Source organism: Mauremys reevesii, linkage group 19 (assembly GCF_016161935.1).
Source record: "Mauremys reevesii isolate NIE-2019 linkage group 19, ASM1616193v1, whole genome shotgun sequence".
Classification (NCBI taxonomy): Eukaryota; Metazoa; Chordata; order Testudines; family Geoemydidae; genus Mauremys; species Mauremys reevesii.
The window spans coordinates 14,139,795-14,157,965 of NC_052641.1; the positions used below are offsets into that span (position 1 = coordinate 14,139,795).

Here is an 18,171-nt window from a genome sequence, read left to right on the forward strand (position 1 = left end):
ATAAGTAAATGAGGCATATAAGCAAAGGGTTCTGCATGTGTGCAGAAATTTAAAATATAGTTTTTAAAAATTTAAAAATATAGTTGTTTAGCACTTAGTTGTTGCTACTTAACTAGCTGACTGTATGTTCTAGAAGAATGTTTTTTCTTCCACTGTTCTTTATTGTGACTTCTGCTGGGACTGTAGCTCTTCAGAGCCAATGCTGCTTTCATATCTTAGTGCTTTAAGCTTGGTTTTCCAGCGGAAATGTATCATGATGTGATGTGAACCTTGTCATGCCACAGCATCACATCATCCTCAAAGATAGCTTGAGACTGTTCTTAATGTCCTGTAAGTTGTACTGGCAGGATATGGACAGTCTCATGAAAAATAAGACAAGTGACAACACTTCATGCATTTTTCCATCAGTGTAGAAAGTATTGATGGAGTGGAAAGTATTCATATCATGTAACCGACCATGGAGGGAGGGATAGCTCAGTGTTTTGAGCATTGGCCTGCTAAACCTAGCGTTGTGAGGTTAATCCTTGAGGAGGCCATTTAGGGATCTGGGGCAAAAATCTGTCGGGATTGGTCCTGCTTTGAGCAGGGGGTTGGACTAGATGATCTTCTCAGGTCCCTTCCAACCCTGATATTCTATGTCTGTGGTTGCTTCTTTTTCCGCAAGTTTGTGCGATAAACAGCGCTGCCACAAATAGACATTTCTATAGGAAACAGTGGTGACAGCGGTAAAACAAGACCCCGTGATAGGATGTGGTAACTGTGCCATTAATTCATATTTTCACATTACATTCAGGTTATGCTTAAGTGATAAACCTCACATCTTTCCATTCAGTGCCAAAGGGGATGCTGGGTAAAAATCATACTTTAAAATAAATATAGCCAGAGGCTAATGTAGAAAATCTAACGTGCTTTTCACCATGACTGCTGCTTCATCCATTTGCATTTTGGATAACTTAAAATAAAGTAGTCAGTTTCATCTTTTGTTTCTTGAGCCCAAAATGCTCTAGGGAATGTTTGAGTTAAAATAAAACTTAATACTGAATTTTTTGTTTTTCATGGAATCATTCTTATCAACCTTACGCCATCCCTTTTAAGCTATTAGAGGTTTGGGGAGTGGGGAAACTAAAAAAAAAAGTTAAATAATCTTGTTTTTAAACCAGGTCCATGGAAGCACTTAATTTTTTAGCCGCTTATTAATTTTTCCCTGGGAATAAACTTCTTTAAGAATAGATAATATATTATCTACTTGTGCCACTTCTAAAACTTGAAAACATTATAATATAAACATAGCTGGCCTTGTTTTCTCAGATTCCCCTTCTGCCCCCAATGCCTTATCCATCGAAGATTTAATTCCCTTTCCGCCGTTGGATCAGAGCTGCACTAGCTACAACCATCTACTAAACTAGTGAGTACATTATTGCTAGCAGGTTTCTAGCATAGTTTGCTTGACCAGTGTGGACAGGCAGGGTCTCTTTCCTGAGAGCCAGGCAAGAAACAATCACTCACAGTCAACACATCACTACTTAAGTACCTCTCCACCTACATAGTCTACTCTGTAGTATGGCTTTAGAATATGGCTCTGCTAGAAACCTACTGGCATTAACAGTGTTTAATATATGATTATAGATAGCACTGCTCTGTTCCAAGTAGGGCTGTCGATTAATCGCAGTTAACTCACGCAATTAACTAAAAAAATTAAATCAGTTTTACTCGCACTGTTAAACAATAGAATACCAATTGAAATTTATTAAATATTTTTGGATGTTTTTCTACATTTTCAAATATATTGATTTCAATTACAACACAGAAAACAAAGTGTACAGTGCTCAATTTATATTACTATTGGTTACGAATATTTGCACTGTAAAAATAACAGACAAAAGAAATAGTATTTTTCAGTTCACCTCATACTAGTACTGTAGTGCAATCTCTTTTATCGTGAAAGTGCAAATTACCAATATAGATTTATTTTTTTGTTACATAACTGCATTAAATAACAAAGCAATGTAAAACTTTATAGCGCCTAGAAGTCCACTCAGTCCTACTTCTTGTTCAGCCAATCGCTAAGAGAAACAAGTTTGTTTATATTTACGGGAGATAATGCTGTCTGCTTCTTATTTACAATGTCACCTAAAAATGAGAGCAGGCGTTAGCATGGCACTTTTGTAGCTAGCATTGCAAGGTATTTATGAGCCAGGTTTGCTAAACATTCATATGCCTCTTCATGCTTGGACCACCATTTCAGAGGACATGCTTCCATGCTGATGATGCTTGTTTTAATAATAATAAAAAAAGTGTTTGTTTAAATTTGTGACCGAACTCCTTGGAGGAGAATTATGTGTCTCCTGATCCACCATTTTACCAGCATTCTGCCATATATTTTGTGTTATGGTAGTCTCGGATGACGACCCAGCATATGTTGTTTGATTTAAGAACACTTTCACTGCAAATTTGACAAAACGCAAAGAATGTTCCAATATCAGATTTCTAAAGATAGCTACAGCACTCGACCCAAGGTTTAAGAATCTGACATGCCTTCCAAAATCTGAGAGGGATTAGGAGTGGAGCATGCTTTCAGAAGTCTTAAAAGAGCAACACTCTGATGCAGAAACTACAGAACCCGAACCACCAAAAAAGAAAATCAACCTTCTTCTGGTGGCATCTTACTCAGATAATGAAAAAATAAACATGCGTTGGTCCACACTGTTATTGATTGTTATCACGCAGAATCCATCATCAGCATGTATGTATGTCCTCTGGAATAGTGGTTGAAGCATGAAGGGACGTATGAATCTGTAGTGCATCTGGCACATAAATATATTGCGACACCAGCTACAACAATGCCATGCAAATGCCTGTTCTCACTTTCAGGTGACATTGTAAACAAGAAGTGGGCAGCATTATCTCCTGCAAATGTAAAAAAAGCTTGTTTGAGTGATTGGCTGAACAAGAAGTAGGCCTGAGTGGACTTGTAGTCTCTAAAATTTTACATTGTTTTATTTTTTGAATGCAGTTTTTTTTGTACATAATTCTACACTTGTAAGTTCAACTTTCATGATAAAGAGATTGTACTACAGTATTTGTATTAGGTGAATTGAAAAATACTATTTCTTTTGTGTTTTACAGTGCAAATATTTGTAATAAAAATATAAAGCGAGCACTGTACACTTTGTATTCTGTGTTGTAATTGAAATCAATTTGTTTGAAAATGTAGGAAACATCCAAAAATATTTAAATAAATGGTATTCTGGTATTGTTTAACAGCACGATTAAGCGTGATTAATTTTTTTTAATCGCTTGACAGCCCTAGTTCCAAGTGCTGAACAAGTTTTTCAAACAGGATTCAGATTACCTGAGTAAATGATTCTTGTTATACATCTATACAGCATTCTGTGTTTGAGGCTCTGGTTCATGGATTTTGACCTCAGGTTCTTCCGCAGGTCACCAGCCATTGCTGACTACTTGACTTGCCGTATTGGTTCTACTATATGATATTGATGGAATCTTTGTTATGCTCTCTGTAGTTCTACTTTGTATCCAGTGTGACTTTATATAAGACCAGCTGCTTGTAAAGATATTCTTACACCATCTGTGGGAGAAATATAGTCCCTCCTCAGAAGACAAAGTAAAAATTGTCTGCAATTTATTTATTTTTTAAATTAATTTTACAGTATTTTAGTCTAACCAAATTTTAAAATTTATATATACTACAGATTAGCAAAGTGAATGCTGTGATAAACAATGATTCCTGAACTAGAGACCATCTCTAATAGATAATCCTTGAATTGAGACTACTTGAAAGCATACCCAAGACTTCAGTACAATTTTGGTTGTCCAGTCTGAAGGCATATGACGTTAACAGTCACTTAAGGTGGAGTTCCTCTTGCATTTATGTAGTTCTTGATGTTTAGATGTAAGGAGCCTGATTCTCTGTTTTTCTGGCACCTTGTGGTGTCACTCGCACCTTGTGGTATCCCTTACACCAGTGCAAAGTGAGCATAAAACATTACCATTCTGATCTGGTAGCATTTGAAACCCACTTTGCATTGATGTTAATTACTGTGCAAGGTCAGTGAGCCAAAGATCTATTAAGGGACCCCAGGTTAAATCAAAACAAAACAACTTTTTAGGGCTCTTCTGCAATTAACTCCAAGTTCCCATTGGTTTTGCAGAATGAAACTCATCAACCCATTCTCTTGGTGTTGATGCTCTTGGTGCTTTCCAGTTGTAAGTGACACAGAGCCGGCCATGGGAAGGGAGTATGCACCGTGTGTCTGAGGTGACTGAACAACCATCTGGCAATACACCCAGCAATGTGAACTTTGTAACAGTGAGAATACTTTCGTTCAGGGATTGAAGTTAAAGTTTACCATGTCCAATGCTGCTCAGCTCAAAATGAGGCAATTAGAGTGTGTTGGGGAAAACGTTCTGTATTATACAGTGGAAGGAAGTGAAATTGATTTAGGAAGGAATCAGGTATTTAGTCATGCAGAAATATTCTCTTTTCTTAACGGGTGGGCAGGAGGGATCAGGTGCTTAGTGATGGGGATTGATCTTTCTGTGGCCATGTGGTGAGGTAGGAAGGATCTTGCTGTCTTTTGGAGATTAGAATAGAATGGCTTTGACCCTCTCTTGATTCAGATGATACCGGTCCTCCTTTAAAAATATCTCCAGTGTAGCAAAGCCTTTTGGGATGTCTTTTCCCCTGTGAGTTTCATATTGAATCTGCAGTGATGACTGGCATCTTCAAATGATGCTGCTGGGTTATGTGATCAAGTATCAGAGGGGTAGCCGTGTTAGTCTGGATCTATAAAAGCAGCAGAGTCCTGTGACACCTTATAGACTAACAGACGAAGTGGGTATTCACCCACGAAAGCTCATGCTCCAGTATACTACTGGTTAGTCTATAAGGTGCCACAGGACTCTTTGCTGTTTTATGTGTCTCTTACAATATCTTCTATTAAAAATAAATGGGAAAACTCCCCTTGTGGTGAGAAGCTGATCTTGGAGCAAAATGACTTTGGCACTTTCCTGTTTGCTTTGAGCCTAGGCTTACCTTTTCCAAAAGAGTTCGTGGGGACCACATGTTCTTTTAAGTGAACAAATAGATATGGTGCTTTGGCAGTAGGCAAGAGTGATTTGGACTGAGTCATATAGTGTGTACCATGTATTGCCATTTTTCACCTCTGACATTTATCTGCCCCGATCCATTCTATCCGAAGCCATTACAGATAGCTCTTGAGACACTTTGTTTTCTTCTGTGAGATTCTATAATGCAGCATCCCAACTCTAGCTATGGGAGGCTGTCTAGATGGGAAACTACTCAGCCTCTCAATACATGTTGTAAGCTGGCGGACAGAAATTGCAGTTGAATTATGCTAGGTTCATTTCATTTTCCCTCAGGTCCCAGTCCTGAAGCTAATAACTACCACTCTTCTTGCTCTTCAGTACCTTCAGTCCCTGCTAGCACTTGGGATGAAATGCTGAGTCCAAGGAAGGGAGCCTGGGTCTGCCATATAATGCTAGGCCATTGATCTGGTGAACTCACACCTTTGCTGTCAGTGAGCTCTGAAGCACTAGCAAATGGGAGTCTCTATGGCTGGCAAGCACACACAAAATGCAGGCTGATTTGTTTCTCTCGTTTGCTTCCTCAGGTGATTTCTCTGGTCAGCTCTTAGCCTACTTGAGTCTCTGTCCAATTTTCATCATAGTCGGCTTTGTTACACTCATCATATTCAAGAGAGAGCTTCATACGGTGAGTCTTCCCCTTTCCACCCTAGGTACTTCACATGGCAGGAGACGCGAGAAGGGAGGCGAAGGCAGGAGAGATTTGCCATTACAGAGCTACCATAACAAATGTGACCTCTTTGCCTAGAGGAAGTCACAATTAATTGTGATACTCTTGAATTACTGTCAGGCCTTAGTTCACTGCCCTGTCTTGCCCTATAGTGTCCCTTCCCTGAATTCCTGGACCAGGACATGCCATACATTTCAGTGACTGTTGCAAATTTTCTGCCTCTTTGTGAGAAACTAAAGTGGGACTTTAATATTATTATTATTTCTGTCTTGTGCTGTGATCCCATGAGATCTTGGGCTAAGCAGGGTCATGCAGGATGAACAGGAGATACAGGAATAGGAAGAATACTTCATATGCTGCAGGAGATGGTTTCTGTGGGATGCACTTCCCCTCTGGAAGGGTTGTGCTGATGGAGGTGCTGTCTGTTGGATGAGATGTAAACATGGGTCCTGATCACTTGTGGTCACTGATACTTTTTGTAAAATGAGGAGATGTTCAGCCAGTATACTACTGGTAATTTCAGTCTGGATAATTATGTTCGGCCTCTCTAAATTGTCCCTCTGGTGGCAGGTGAATACAATATTCTTCACTTCTTCGCAGCCGTTTGTCACGTTGCCTTGTTCTGTAAGACGTCTGTCTAAGATTGGCTGCATCTTGATGGAGGACAAAGTGATTCTTGTATTTGTTTTGTTTTTTCTCCCCAAGAGGTTGTAAAGCTTTATTACCCAATGTTTAAGTTATTTTATTTTTCAGATTCTTTTCTAAATGGGTTTCCCCATGTTATTGTTTTGGTGCTGTATGTTTGCATTAATCTGTGAAGATCACTGACACTGATGCCAGTTTCAATAAGCGGCAGCCTTGCCGGTCATCTTAGTCGTTAAGGGTCATATTTTTGGGAGTGTGAGCGCCCACAAGTCTATCTGGTGTTGTGAGTATTCAGGACCTCTGGAAATCAGGCTGTGTGGGCCTGCAAAGCCCATTTCATCTCTGTGTGTGAAACAGCGAGAGTAGGAGTGACTCCTACTTCTCTCCTGATCAGAAGCTAGTCTTTTCGCGATACAGCATGCCTCAAGGTCTCTATTTGTCCTGACAAGTAGCTAGGATGGGATGGCTGAATACATTCCATACAAGGGATTACAAGCCATTCATAATATTTGCCTTTTGTAAACAAACAGGTGAAATGGAGTCAGTAGTAGGATTATGACATCAGGTTTCTGATATTGCTATGTTTATATAAAGCAACACTGTCATGGGCACTGAACGGCTCAGGGGATTGGTAATAAACTTCTAGGTTACTAGTGTGATTGCTGCCCAAGGAAGTAGCTACTGAAAGTCATAACAATCTAAAGGCTTCTTGGAAGCCTGTGTGACCTGAATAGGTAATTCCAGTCCAATCTCTAATGGCCAGTTTTCTTTATCATAGAAAAAAAATCAAATTAGGCACAAATTGACCTCCCCATTTTAGCAATCAGCAGAAATACTGAAGATAGAATCAGTCTTTATGACTGATTCTTTCTTTCATTTCTAGAGGTGATACCTGCTGAAGATTGGATCACTTTGACACAGGGCATGCATGGGGGGAGCTTGCATTGCCACTGCCTATGTTATATCTGCTCCGTAAATAGAAGACAGTTTTAGGACTGTGAATCCAGCTTCCTTAAGCCCTAAATTCACTTATCTTTATATGGTGCCTTTCGTCCCAGAAGATCCTTAAATAAATAAATATACACACGCACAGGGATACTTATTTTACAATCTCTTGCTCGCTCTCTACATAGAGAGAGATTGTAAGGTAAGTGTTCTGGGACCTTCTGAGAGAGAGAGATTGTATAATGTGTATATAAGAAGTATATTGGGGGGGGTGTATATAATACAGTAAAGATCATAGAGATGGAAAAGGCTTGTTGCATCCATCCCCTTTGTAGGGGTGGTTATGGTACCTTGATAGTTGAAGCACCAGGTATTAAACTGCCACTGCATTTGACCTGTACATATGTGTTACAGTTTAACATTCTTTTAAGATTTTTTTACAGTTGCAAGGTAAAGCATTCAAAAATAAGAGATTTCTCCACGAAATCTTTGCATGCACAAGCGGGTTATATTTATTATGATAGGAAGTCCACTGCGAAGTCAGAAATAGACCGAGCTGTACTGGGCCTAGTGGAGGCCTGAAACACAGAATATCTTTTTTTTTTTTTTTTTGTCTCTTCTTGCAACTCTCTGCCTCATTCACTGTCTCTCCTGTGCAGTGTGTGAAGACATAATTAAAGACTGTATCATAAAGTCTATGAACGAGGAGGCTGAATTAATGTTGCATAAACAACCATAATTTTGGCATTTCCTAATGTTGATTTTGCAGCCTGTGAAGTGCAAAGAATTATAAGCACCAGGTAGTAGATCTGAGACTAAAACTAATGCTGTCCTGCTGGTGCCCAGAACACCTTCCGCCAATGATAAAAGTAACTTGAATTGTAATGAGGAGCTCTTGCTGCACCTGCCAATGAGGAATGGGTGCTGTGAAGGAATGCTACTTCTCTAAACTGGGGAAGGCATTTCCTCCTCTCGCTCAGTCCAGAGGGTCAGCAGGCAGATGCCTCATTGTCCCCTGTCCAGAGCTCTAGCTCTGCCTGGAAGCATTCTCAGTTTAGTTACCACGTTAAAAAAGCTCTGTAGGGCTGTAGTAGATGGGATGTTCAAGAGACTGTAGCAGCAAATTGCTACCACTCTCTATTGATCTTGTGTAAATGGCAAAGCCCGGAGGCTTATCACTCATCCATGTATCGGTAGATTTTCCTAGAAAAAGCAAAAGGTACCTCTCTGAGTCCAGGACCATTCCCTGGCAGATCCCACCTTCCTGCTCTAAACATGGAGGTGCTAGAGCTCGTCAGAGAAACAGTTAATTGAGCCAAAGTGAACACGGTTTTTTTCCTGTCTTTCTCCCCCGATGTCATTCTCTGATCTGTGTTCATTTAAATTTTAAAAACAAAACAAAACCTGCAACCTGAGCAGAGAACAAGCCTGACGGGCCAACGTTCAGCAAAGGTCTAAGCAACTGAAAAAGGGCTAGTAATAAAAGTGTAAGTAAGTAACTAAGCAAGCGTTCGTGTTAATGCTGATTACTAATTCTACCTATAGAAAGGAGCCACCCTTGGGTTGGAATGTGACAGCTCTTTAGCAGCACACAGTATACTGACCCACAGTTTAGCTCAGGAAGTGAAAAATCCCATAACTATTTGAAACTGGAGGAGGAATTTAGGGAGGCAGAATACGATTATGCAGATTGGAATTTGGCCAGGATGGTAGGGCTAAAAGAGGGAAGGAGTATTCTGGACTACAGAGGGAAATTGATACTGTTTTTATAATCTGGCCAGGCCCAGAACGTGCCTTGCCTTTAAAGATGTTAGAAATTTGTGGGGAACTGCTTCAGGATGATGATTATTTTCTGTAAGCTGCTCACCTGAAGAGAAAAATAAAATAAAATAAAAAGCCGTCCTTTTAAGCAGAGCATATCAACAGCATCATATGTGCTCCCTCTGTTTGTCTGCAGCAAACAGTTGAAAACATATTGTCAATTTTAAAATCTAGACAATTTAAAAAAAATTCCAGCTATGACACTACTCTTGGAGTCCCTCTGCCAATATTTTCTATTCTCTCTTCTGTTGCTCTGTGAAAGACTCCTGCAAACAGGGGAAACTGAATATATACAAAGTGCTATCAAATGCACGAAGTAAATAGACTGAAAAATATTCTTTCTAATCTCTTTTGTTTAGAGTAATCTCAAGTGTTACTTGTAACTGTAGTAGTTTTAAAAAAAAAAAATAAGTGAGAGAAAGTGGTTTTGTTTTGTTTTAAGTTGACTGTGTCCCTTTAAGGAAAATTCGTCACAAAGGTTTAATGAGCTGCATCACTGTTGAGATGACACAGTAGGAAGTTGAGGGATGGATGCAGAGTCATAGGCTAACACAATTGTCTCTTTCACAGATATCTTTCTTAGGGGGGCTGGCATTCAACGAAGGAGTGAACTGGCTAATAAAAAATATTATCCGTGAGCCGCGGCCCTGTGAAGGCAAGTATGCCCTGGTGGCTTGGGGGAAAGAATGGGTACGTGAGTTATCTTTGAACTGTGGTGATGATAATTGGGTTGAAGGATGGTTTTGTCTCAGGTCTGGTGTGTTGTGTTTGCACGTTCATATGGGGGTTGGGAAGGGACTCTTACAGTGCAGCTGATCAGAGAAATGTATTGTAAATTCACACACGGACCTCAACACTGTGCCCTGGCTGGATCTTTAAAGTTTTCAGGCTACTGCTCTGTATTGAGCGTACTGTTTCTTCTTCTCTTCCCAGAAGCCCATTCAACGGTGACTACAAAATACGGGATGCCATCCAGTCACTCTCAGTTCATGTGGTTTTTCTCTGTTTACTCGTTCCTGTTTCTTTATTTAAGGTGAAGCTTCTTCATTAGGTTTTGGCTGTTTTACACTTTTGACCTCTGGGGGCATTTGGAATGGGTGGCTACCTTCTGGTGGCATGCCTTTCCTTCCTATAGGTAGAGCTGAATTCCAGGACCTGTGCAATCTGTTGTGGTGGGGTGGGATTCCCTCTGGAGTGAGTTCATCCCAGATTGAATATAGGACTATGGGCTCTGCCGCTGCCTGAGAATGTTGATTAGGGAGGGGAAGGCAGGAGTGAGGGGAAGGTGTCCCCTGATGCCATTGCTCCCAGTAGCATGAGTCCTTCGGAATATGACTGTGCTGACGCAGTCTCTTTTGAATCGTGCTGAATTCTGAGACTGCCAAAATCCATGCTGGAATGCAATTGGGGAAGGAGGAGAGAAAGAGAGAAGAGCTATCTTCTCATGAGGCTATTCTTCCTTGTACTAGAGAGTTTGTTCCTGCAATCTCTGCAGTGATTCCTGCTGCCCTCTCGCATGACCCATTCATGGTTTGTCTCTGCTGCCTGGTGCTAGGCTTGCATTCTCTGGTGTAGGACTCCCCTTCTGAAGTCCTCATTGCTCAGCTATGGCTACCTCCTGCAGCTCTAGAATATGGAGGAGCAGATGAGAGACCAGACAACCCTCCTTTACTGTAGCCAAGCACAAGTGAGCAGCTATAAGGAGATCTCAGGCATGATGGTTGCATATGCACTCTGTGCGCCTCCCACACCAGACATAATGGTACCATGGGCACATTGGCTCCCTTTGTAGTGATCTCCATTAACACCTGGACACTGGGGTTGGGCTTTCTCACTTGCATCCTCTTGGCAGCAGCAGTTGGATAAATTAGCACTGGAGTGTTAAGAGGTTATCCATGACATCAGTGAGGGCTATGGCTTCCTTAGGTCACTGTAATTTGGAGCGGTGGGATATAGGGACTGTTCCGCTCCCTATCACCATCTCTTTTCCACTGCACTAATGGCTTTCCTCCTGTCTCTTTCTTTTTTCCAGAATGCACCAAACAAACAATGCCAGGTTTCTGGATTTACTGTGGCGACACGTCCTATCCATCTGCCTTGTCACAGTGGCCTTTCTAGTCTCATATAGTAGGTATGGAGCAGCCATTTGTCTTATTCCTATGTACTAACCCTTGGCCTTGTGGGTTTTTGGCAGCACTTTATCCTCCCCCATTTGTGGTTCAGTTCTGGATAACTGTGCCAGAAATACCAGGGGCTGAGGGTTGCCAGGGACTCTTCAGAATGGGAGCTCTTTCTTTTTTCTCTGGATTTTTTTTTTCCTGGTCTACTTATGTCCCTCAATAGTCACTTCAAAAATTGCAGTCCAATGGGTGGTTTAAGCTTATATGATTGCACTGGGGCCCTATGGCTGCAAACCGAACTATGTGGAGGCTGGATCATTGTGAAGAGAGTTGGTCATAGACAGGGGGAGGGACTTGCATCGAGTCCTGCATCTCTGTCTTCACAGATGGATCTGCAAAACTGAAGACCAGTGCTTCCCTCCTCATTCTCTCTGGCCTCCATGTCCAGGATATGGACAGTAATTTTGTCTGCCTCATCCCTTTTCTGCACTAATCCAGAAAAGCATTGAGCTAGGTCATGGACCAGTACCTTCTGCAGCATGTGAAGCATTTAGTATTGACTGAAATGACATCTTGTAGAGTCAGTCTAAATGTAGTCACAATTGTTTGGCTTCCATCATCTTGCAGTATGAACAGACTTAGTCTGTGTGAGTAATGTCTCTGTGCCAGGATAATCTAATAGATCATTACTGCTGTGACCACTACCAGCTAAAAAGCTGTACGCTGTCTGCAGCAATAGAGCCTTCATACTGCTAAATTTGAGGTGAGCAAAAACCATGACAAAACAAGTTCCCTTCACACTATATATTCTCAAACAATGGGGAGTCTGGTAGCACCTTAAAGACGAACAGATTTATTTGGGCATAAGCTTTTGTAGGTTAAAGAAAAAACAATTCTTCAGATGCATGGAGTGAAAATTACTATATATTCTGAAAGCCTTTAAATCCAGGCTTTGGAGAGTTACTGAAGGATCTGCGGCTGGCTCTGGAAAATGTTCTTCTGGGACCTGCAGCAAGAGGCCCCCAGCCAGTCTGAACTCCTACTGTGGGAAACACGCAGACACCTTCTTAGGTATTGGGCTTTTCAGATTTAGGACTATTCCTAAACAGAAACTTATGTACACAGAAGGGTCTAAGTTGTTTCCTGATTATCCATTAGTGGATGTGGGAAAGCCTCAGCATGGGAGGATGGGCTGCATGATCTCTCAAGGTCCTTTCCAGGTCTACATTTTTATGATTCAATATCTTTTAAATAGGTGCCACTTGGCTGTTTCACATCTGGAAGATAACCTTCCTCTGGCCTTTACAGGGGCCTGTAAAACACTGTAGCCAACTGTGTGATGCCCTTATTTTGTCTGAAATCCTGACTCTGGTAATTCTCCTTTCTTGTTTCATCTGAAGGGTCTATCTGCTCTACCACACCTGGAGCCAGGTCTTATACGGAGGTGTTGCAGGAAGCATCATGGCCATAGCCTGGTTTGCATTCACACAGGAGATCTTAACTCCTTTGTTCCCAAGGATAGCTGCGTGGTAAAAACCTTTTATGCTATTCTGTGTTATGTTTTAATCCCCCAAGGCCTCACCCTCCTGCAGAACCAGATACTTGTCCAGCACTGTATGCCTCGAGTTTACTCCATGTACAACAAAAGGGGCCACAACAGTGTTTACCTCTTGAAATATGCTGAACCAACTGGTAGTTGGAGCAGCATGACACCCTTGCAAGGGAGTAAAGTCCTAGTCAACCTGCACAGGGATAGAGAATTCATACCGTATGGTGTAAGAAAACCAATCATGGGATACTTCAGTCCGTGAAACCAAATGATTGTTATGATGTTCTATAGGAATGCAAACCCCCATGTAAAGTGGTTTAAACTGTGCACAGTTTCCCAATGGTCTAGAGCAGTGGTCCCCAACGCAGTGCCTGTGGGCGCCATGGCATTTGTGTGCCTGCCTAGTACCCAGCAGGGGAGAGACGCTGTGGCCCTGCGCCTGCCGGGGACAGAGTGCTGCGGGCTTCAGTGTTCTCTGTCCTCAGGGCTTCTCTTCAGCTTCTCTCTGGATTCATATATTATGTAATATTAAATATGATGATTTTCGTATTTCATGTACAAATACAAAATAAGCCTTAAAAAATTGTTGGCGCCCGCCACACTCTTCTGAAAACATGAATGTGCTCCTGGCCACAAAAAGGTTGGGGACCACTGGTCTCGGGGTTAGAGCAGGGGACTGGGAATAGGGACTACTAGATTCTGTTCCCTGCTCTGCTTACTGATTCCCTGTGTGACCATGAGCAAATCATTTTAACTTACTTGTGCCTCCATTTCTCCATCTGTAAAATGGGGATACTTCCCTACTTCTTGGGGGAGGAGGAATTGTGAGGCAGAATCATTCAGAAAGTACTTTGAGATCCTTGAAAGAAAGGTGCTAGAGGAGAGCCCAGTGTTATGAGGTAGCACCTCCAGGAACTGCTACTTCCTGATCTTCCCCGTCTGTTTCTCCAAACGCACTGTAATGGAAAGGCTGAGTCCAGTGGGTCAGATCTCCTCTTACCACACCAAACCAAAAAACGAGAATCAAGTGAAATGGCAACTTAGTTAAATTTAGCTAGACTAGAAACCTTCCTAATAAAGGAGGAAAAATGGCACTTTTCCTGGTAGACTTTTATATAGTGCTGTTTTCTAAATACACACAACCTGTCCAGATTTGCCTTGCAGGTAGCAGTGGTAAATTTCACACTATTTCCTCCATGGCTTATCGGAATTAGGAAAGAAAATGTTTTAATTCTCTCACCCTCTTTTTCTCCCCCCAAACCTTGTTAATTTTAGGCCAGCTTCAGAGTTCTTTTTAATCAGAGATACCAGCCTCATTCCCAACATCCTGTGGTTTGAATACACAGTCACCAGAGCAGAGGCAAGGTAAGCAGGATGGTAGGAGGTTCTGCACACAGGGAGGTGTATCTAAGCTGTTACATGCACCAATAGGGTAATGGTTTATTTACCTGTATCAGTTGTGATTTTATTTATATATGAAAATTGAAGTACTGATGTGGGTAGCTTTTATGGACAGGGTAGTATAGAGTGTGAAAAGAGGCCAAATTGTGGGTTGACTTTAATAGAGTGTATGGTTAAAATATAATCAGTATGAAACGGGAAAAAGTGATTAAACAAGTACAAATGATTCCAAACACAAAGCCATAGGGGACTGTAGCAGTAGGGGAGAAACCAAATGTTGCAACCCGTGTTGTATAGGGTCCCTCTGGATGCAGTAAAGTGTATAACTTGAGCAGAATCATCTGAGTGGTAAGTCTCCATTTTGTGCTGTGTGAGGTGAATTTGGTGCCCTGTAAAAAGGGAGTCACAATAGGGTAGCCACTGTGTAACCATGTCTAGTCTCTCACATACACCTCTTTGCTAATGCACTTTGGTTGTGACGTACAGATCCTCTGGTTATTCCAGACCTGAGTCTGTAAAAAGCAGGAATGACCTCTCTTGACATTGGATGTGGTGGTCTGGTCTATCCAGCTCATTTTATTCCTCCCATCTCTTTATCCATTGTGTGTGCTATGATGCCTGGTGATGGGGATCTACCTCACTCTGCCACCTCTATGTTCTCATTGCAGAAACAGACAGCGCAAGCTAGGTACGAAGCTGCAGTGACTCAAGACATGGGAACAGAATGCAGGAATTAATGGAGAAGGACAAGAGTAGAGACCTGTACAGACCTGGGAGCAGCAAGGAGTCTTCACAGATGGACCAAAGGAACAGGCAGGGACCATACTCAAAGCCTGGAGGCCTTTGCTCTGGCTTTTGCAGCTAGCTGGATGCTCCATGATGCATGTGGGACCGTGAAGGAGCAGAACCTCATTTATAACACAAATGCACATTGCCAGTTGGAATGTACCATCGTGTCTGAGTCGCGGGAAGGGGGAGAAAATACCTGATGGCTTGTTTGGGGGAGGGAGAACCAAAAAAAAAAAAATCATATTTCTGTGACATTTTTTTGCAGCATGAAATATACACACTATTTATTTATTTTTTTAATTGAACTATTATTTTTGGGTGGGTGATGCATTGATTGTGTATTTGGAAGAAGACAAAACCAAAATTAGGTCTTGCCTAATTTAGGGTTTTGAATTTGTGGGGGACGTAGGGTGACTTAGGCAGGAGGGGAAGAGTTATTTCTTTCCTTTCTGCAACAATTGGGAGAGCAAAATCAATTCCTGCTGCACTTTGTAAGGATATAAAGAAACTACTAAAGATTTTGCTTTTAAACACTAGTGACATTCCTGTGCGCAAGCCTGCACGGATACCACTGGGGGGGTTAAAACACAGAGGAAAACCTAAAATCTACTAATTTTTTTTTTTTCCCCACTGCTGCTCCTGTTGTGTAATTAGCCATGTGGTTTTACCCGGGCCCTCTTCTTTTTCGGTGTCAGTAACTTGGTATACACATTATAACTATCCCTCCACTCCCTCTTCCTTTTGTACTTTTATGACCCCAGAGCTGCTGGGACCTTTACAGTTTCTGTTGCTGAACTTAAGCCAGACTCTGTTATTGATTAAGGACACCACTCTTAGGTTTAAATAACTGCTAGTTAAGGCACAACTCCATGCTTTTAAGGATTACCCCAAAGTCATTAAAAAAAGTTTATATGATCAGTCTCTGCCCTAAACCCTCTTTCTGATTAATGAATCTTCCCATTGAGCTTTTCAGCCATCAGTAAACTTTTTATTTTTATAAAAAGTTGATGAGTGCTGATGCCTGGCTTTAGCACTGCATGAATTACTTTTGGAGAGCCCAGTTAGATTCAAACACAGGTTACTGCTGAAACGAGGCAGTACGTTTTAACCCTGGCAAACATTTCCATGGGTCATGCTGATTTGTTTTGGATTCTGCAGTAGTCAAGACTATTGCAAAAGTCTGCACTGGCTCCCTAGAATGCATAACTCCTAAGGGATCTTGCCCTTATACTGTAAGGACTTTCATTTCTCCTTCCTTTTTCATTTTGACTGTTTTTTTTCAAGTGATGAACTTCCTTAGTCTGGAGTTCTGGACAGTAAGTTCTGCTGCTAGATGTTTGGGTACCATTTCTCTGTGATAGGATATCTGACAGCCTCTTCGACCCTGCCAGTACTTAGATCCTCTGCAATAGGCTGATAAATATTTTAAGAAGACTATACTAACAGTGAGTCAGCAGTGCATCCGGAATGTACTTCATGGCTGTGCAAAGACTGTTCCATTGCACTTTTTAGCCTGTAATCAAGACATTACAATGAAGTTCAGCAACAAGGTGGAGAGACTCACGGTACAATTGGCTTGAAGTTTTATAACAGGGGAAGGCCAGGGCAAGTACAGCTACCAAGCTGGGTCAAAGAGGAGGACATTAGCATCTGTCTGATACCGTCACCTGTACAGAGGGATAGTGACTATGCATACCCATCTATGTCTTACTGCATGTTTTACTAGCTTCCATTAAAAAGCTACTGAGGCTTCATCGAAAACTCATTGGTATGTACTGATGCAAGATGTGATTTTGCTCATATCTGATCATCTCTGTATTTTCCTGCCACCTTAATTTGAAAACAGCATTTTAAAGATTTCATCTACTCCTCTTGCCATGGTGTGTGTGTGTGTGAATGTTATGAATTGGTTGCTATAGAACCTAGTCTATCCTAATCCCAGAATTTGGCCCAGGAAGAGAGTCCTTTTATTTTAATGTGATTAAGAATGAAAACCTTTTAGCACATACTTGTTCTAAACTGAACATCTTTCCCTGTAGCAGCAAGGGTTTGTTTTTTTTAAACTATTACAATAAATTTCTCTAATTGAGCACTCATTGGAGTGATCTAATATGAACTCTCCACACTGAGATTTCTAGTGCATTTGCACATAAAACAATAGCACTTTTATTTCTCATAAAAGCACTTTGACTGGGCTAATCTCCCTCTCTTTTTGGGCTGTGACTTTAATAGGCATTAGCTCAGGCCCATAACCATTTCATTAAAATAGGCCACGGGGAGGTGAGAGAGAAGGGAAAGGAAGTGCAAGTAGCTAAGTTAGCTAGGTAATAGGGTAGTGTAGTAATGAGTTAGGCACCAGCGTGGAATGCAGTACTAATTGGTTTATCTTCTAACCACCAAGTAAATAAAATTTACCACCATTCTTCTCCCTCACTTTAAAAAAAAAAAAAAATGGGAGGGGGGCAGTTGAGTCATTTTCCTAAAGATGAGGCAAAAAATGTAAATTGCTTCAAATGTAACTAACACATCCCTCACCTCTTCCAGAGAGCCTGTCATCCTAGAGAAGTGGAAAAGTCACCTTAAAAACTACATTTACTTTATTTTCTAATGATTAACATACTGTGTGGCTATGGTAGTGTTTGTCTACAGTGCATTAAACCTTACAACTTCATAGAACCATCAAGCCAGTGCTCTGCAACCTGCAACGTGTGATTGGGGAGACAGCCCTATGCTTCTCCAGCACAGTTCCTGCCATCTGCTTTCTCTGGCCATTTATACTATGGCTGCTATGGCACCATAGCTATGCTGCTGCAACTCTACCATAGATTCAGACTACAGCAAGGGAAGGGTTTTTTCCAATTGCTATAGGAACTCCACCTAAATGACTGATAGGCACATTTTTCTAGCTGCCTCTAGAGAAGGTGTTAAGTCATCATAGCTACAGTGCTCACCGGTGTGGATTTTTCATACGCCTGTGTGCTGTAGTAAGTTTTAAGTGTAGACTGGGTTTCGGTCTGCTTCCTTTTTCCATCCCCGAGAAAGCTGCACGTTGTTTGACATAGCTATAAAGGCCCTTTGTACATTCTTGGCCAAGTTGAGCAGCC

General features: G+C 41.4%; 1 protein-coding gene across 3 annotated transcripts in view; it reads left to right on the forward strand.

Annotated features, from left to right (window-relative positions):
• DOLPP1 (dolichyldiphosphatase 1) overlaps positions 1-16,943 on the forward strand; it is a 19,486-nt gene extending 2,543 nt beyond the window's left edge. Inside the window, exons 2-9 of one of the 3 annotated variants that reach the window (XM_039506011.1) lie at positions 5,655-5,755; positions 9,779-9,863; positions 10,142-10,241; positions 11,241-11,339; positions 12,729-12,857; positions 14,153-14,242; positions 14,576-14,626; positions 14,947-16,943. In XM_039506011.1, coding sequence (XP_039361945.1) covers positions 5,655-5,755; positions 9,779-9,863; positions 10,142-10,241; positions 11,241-11,339; positions 12,729-12,857; positions 14,153-14,242; positions 14,576-14,609 — 638 coding nt within the window. In that variant the 3' untranslated portion in view covers positions 14,610-14,626; positions 14,947-16,943. The remainder of the gene's footprint in view (positions 1-5,654; positions 5,756-9,778; positions 9,864-10,141; positions 10,242-11,240; positions 11,340-12,728; positions 12,858-14,152; positions 14,243-14,575; positions 14,627-14,946) is intronic. The other 2 variants (XM_039506010.1, XM_039506012.1) reach the window with 2 other exon arrangements.
• Positions 16,944-18,171: the final 1,228 nt, after the last annotated feature.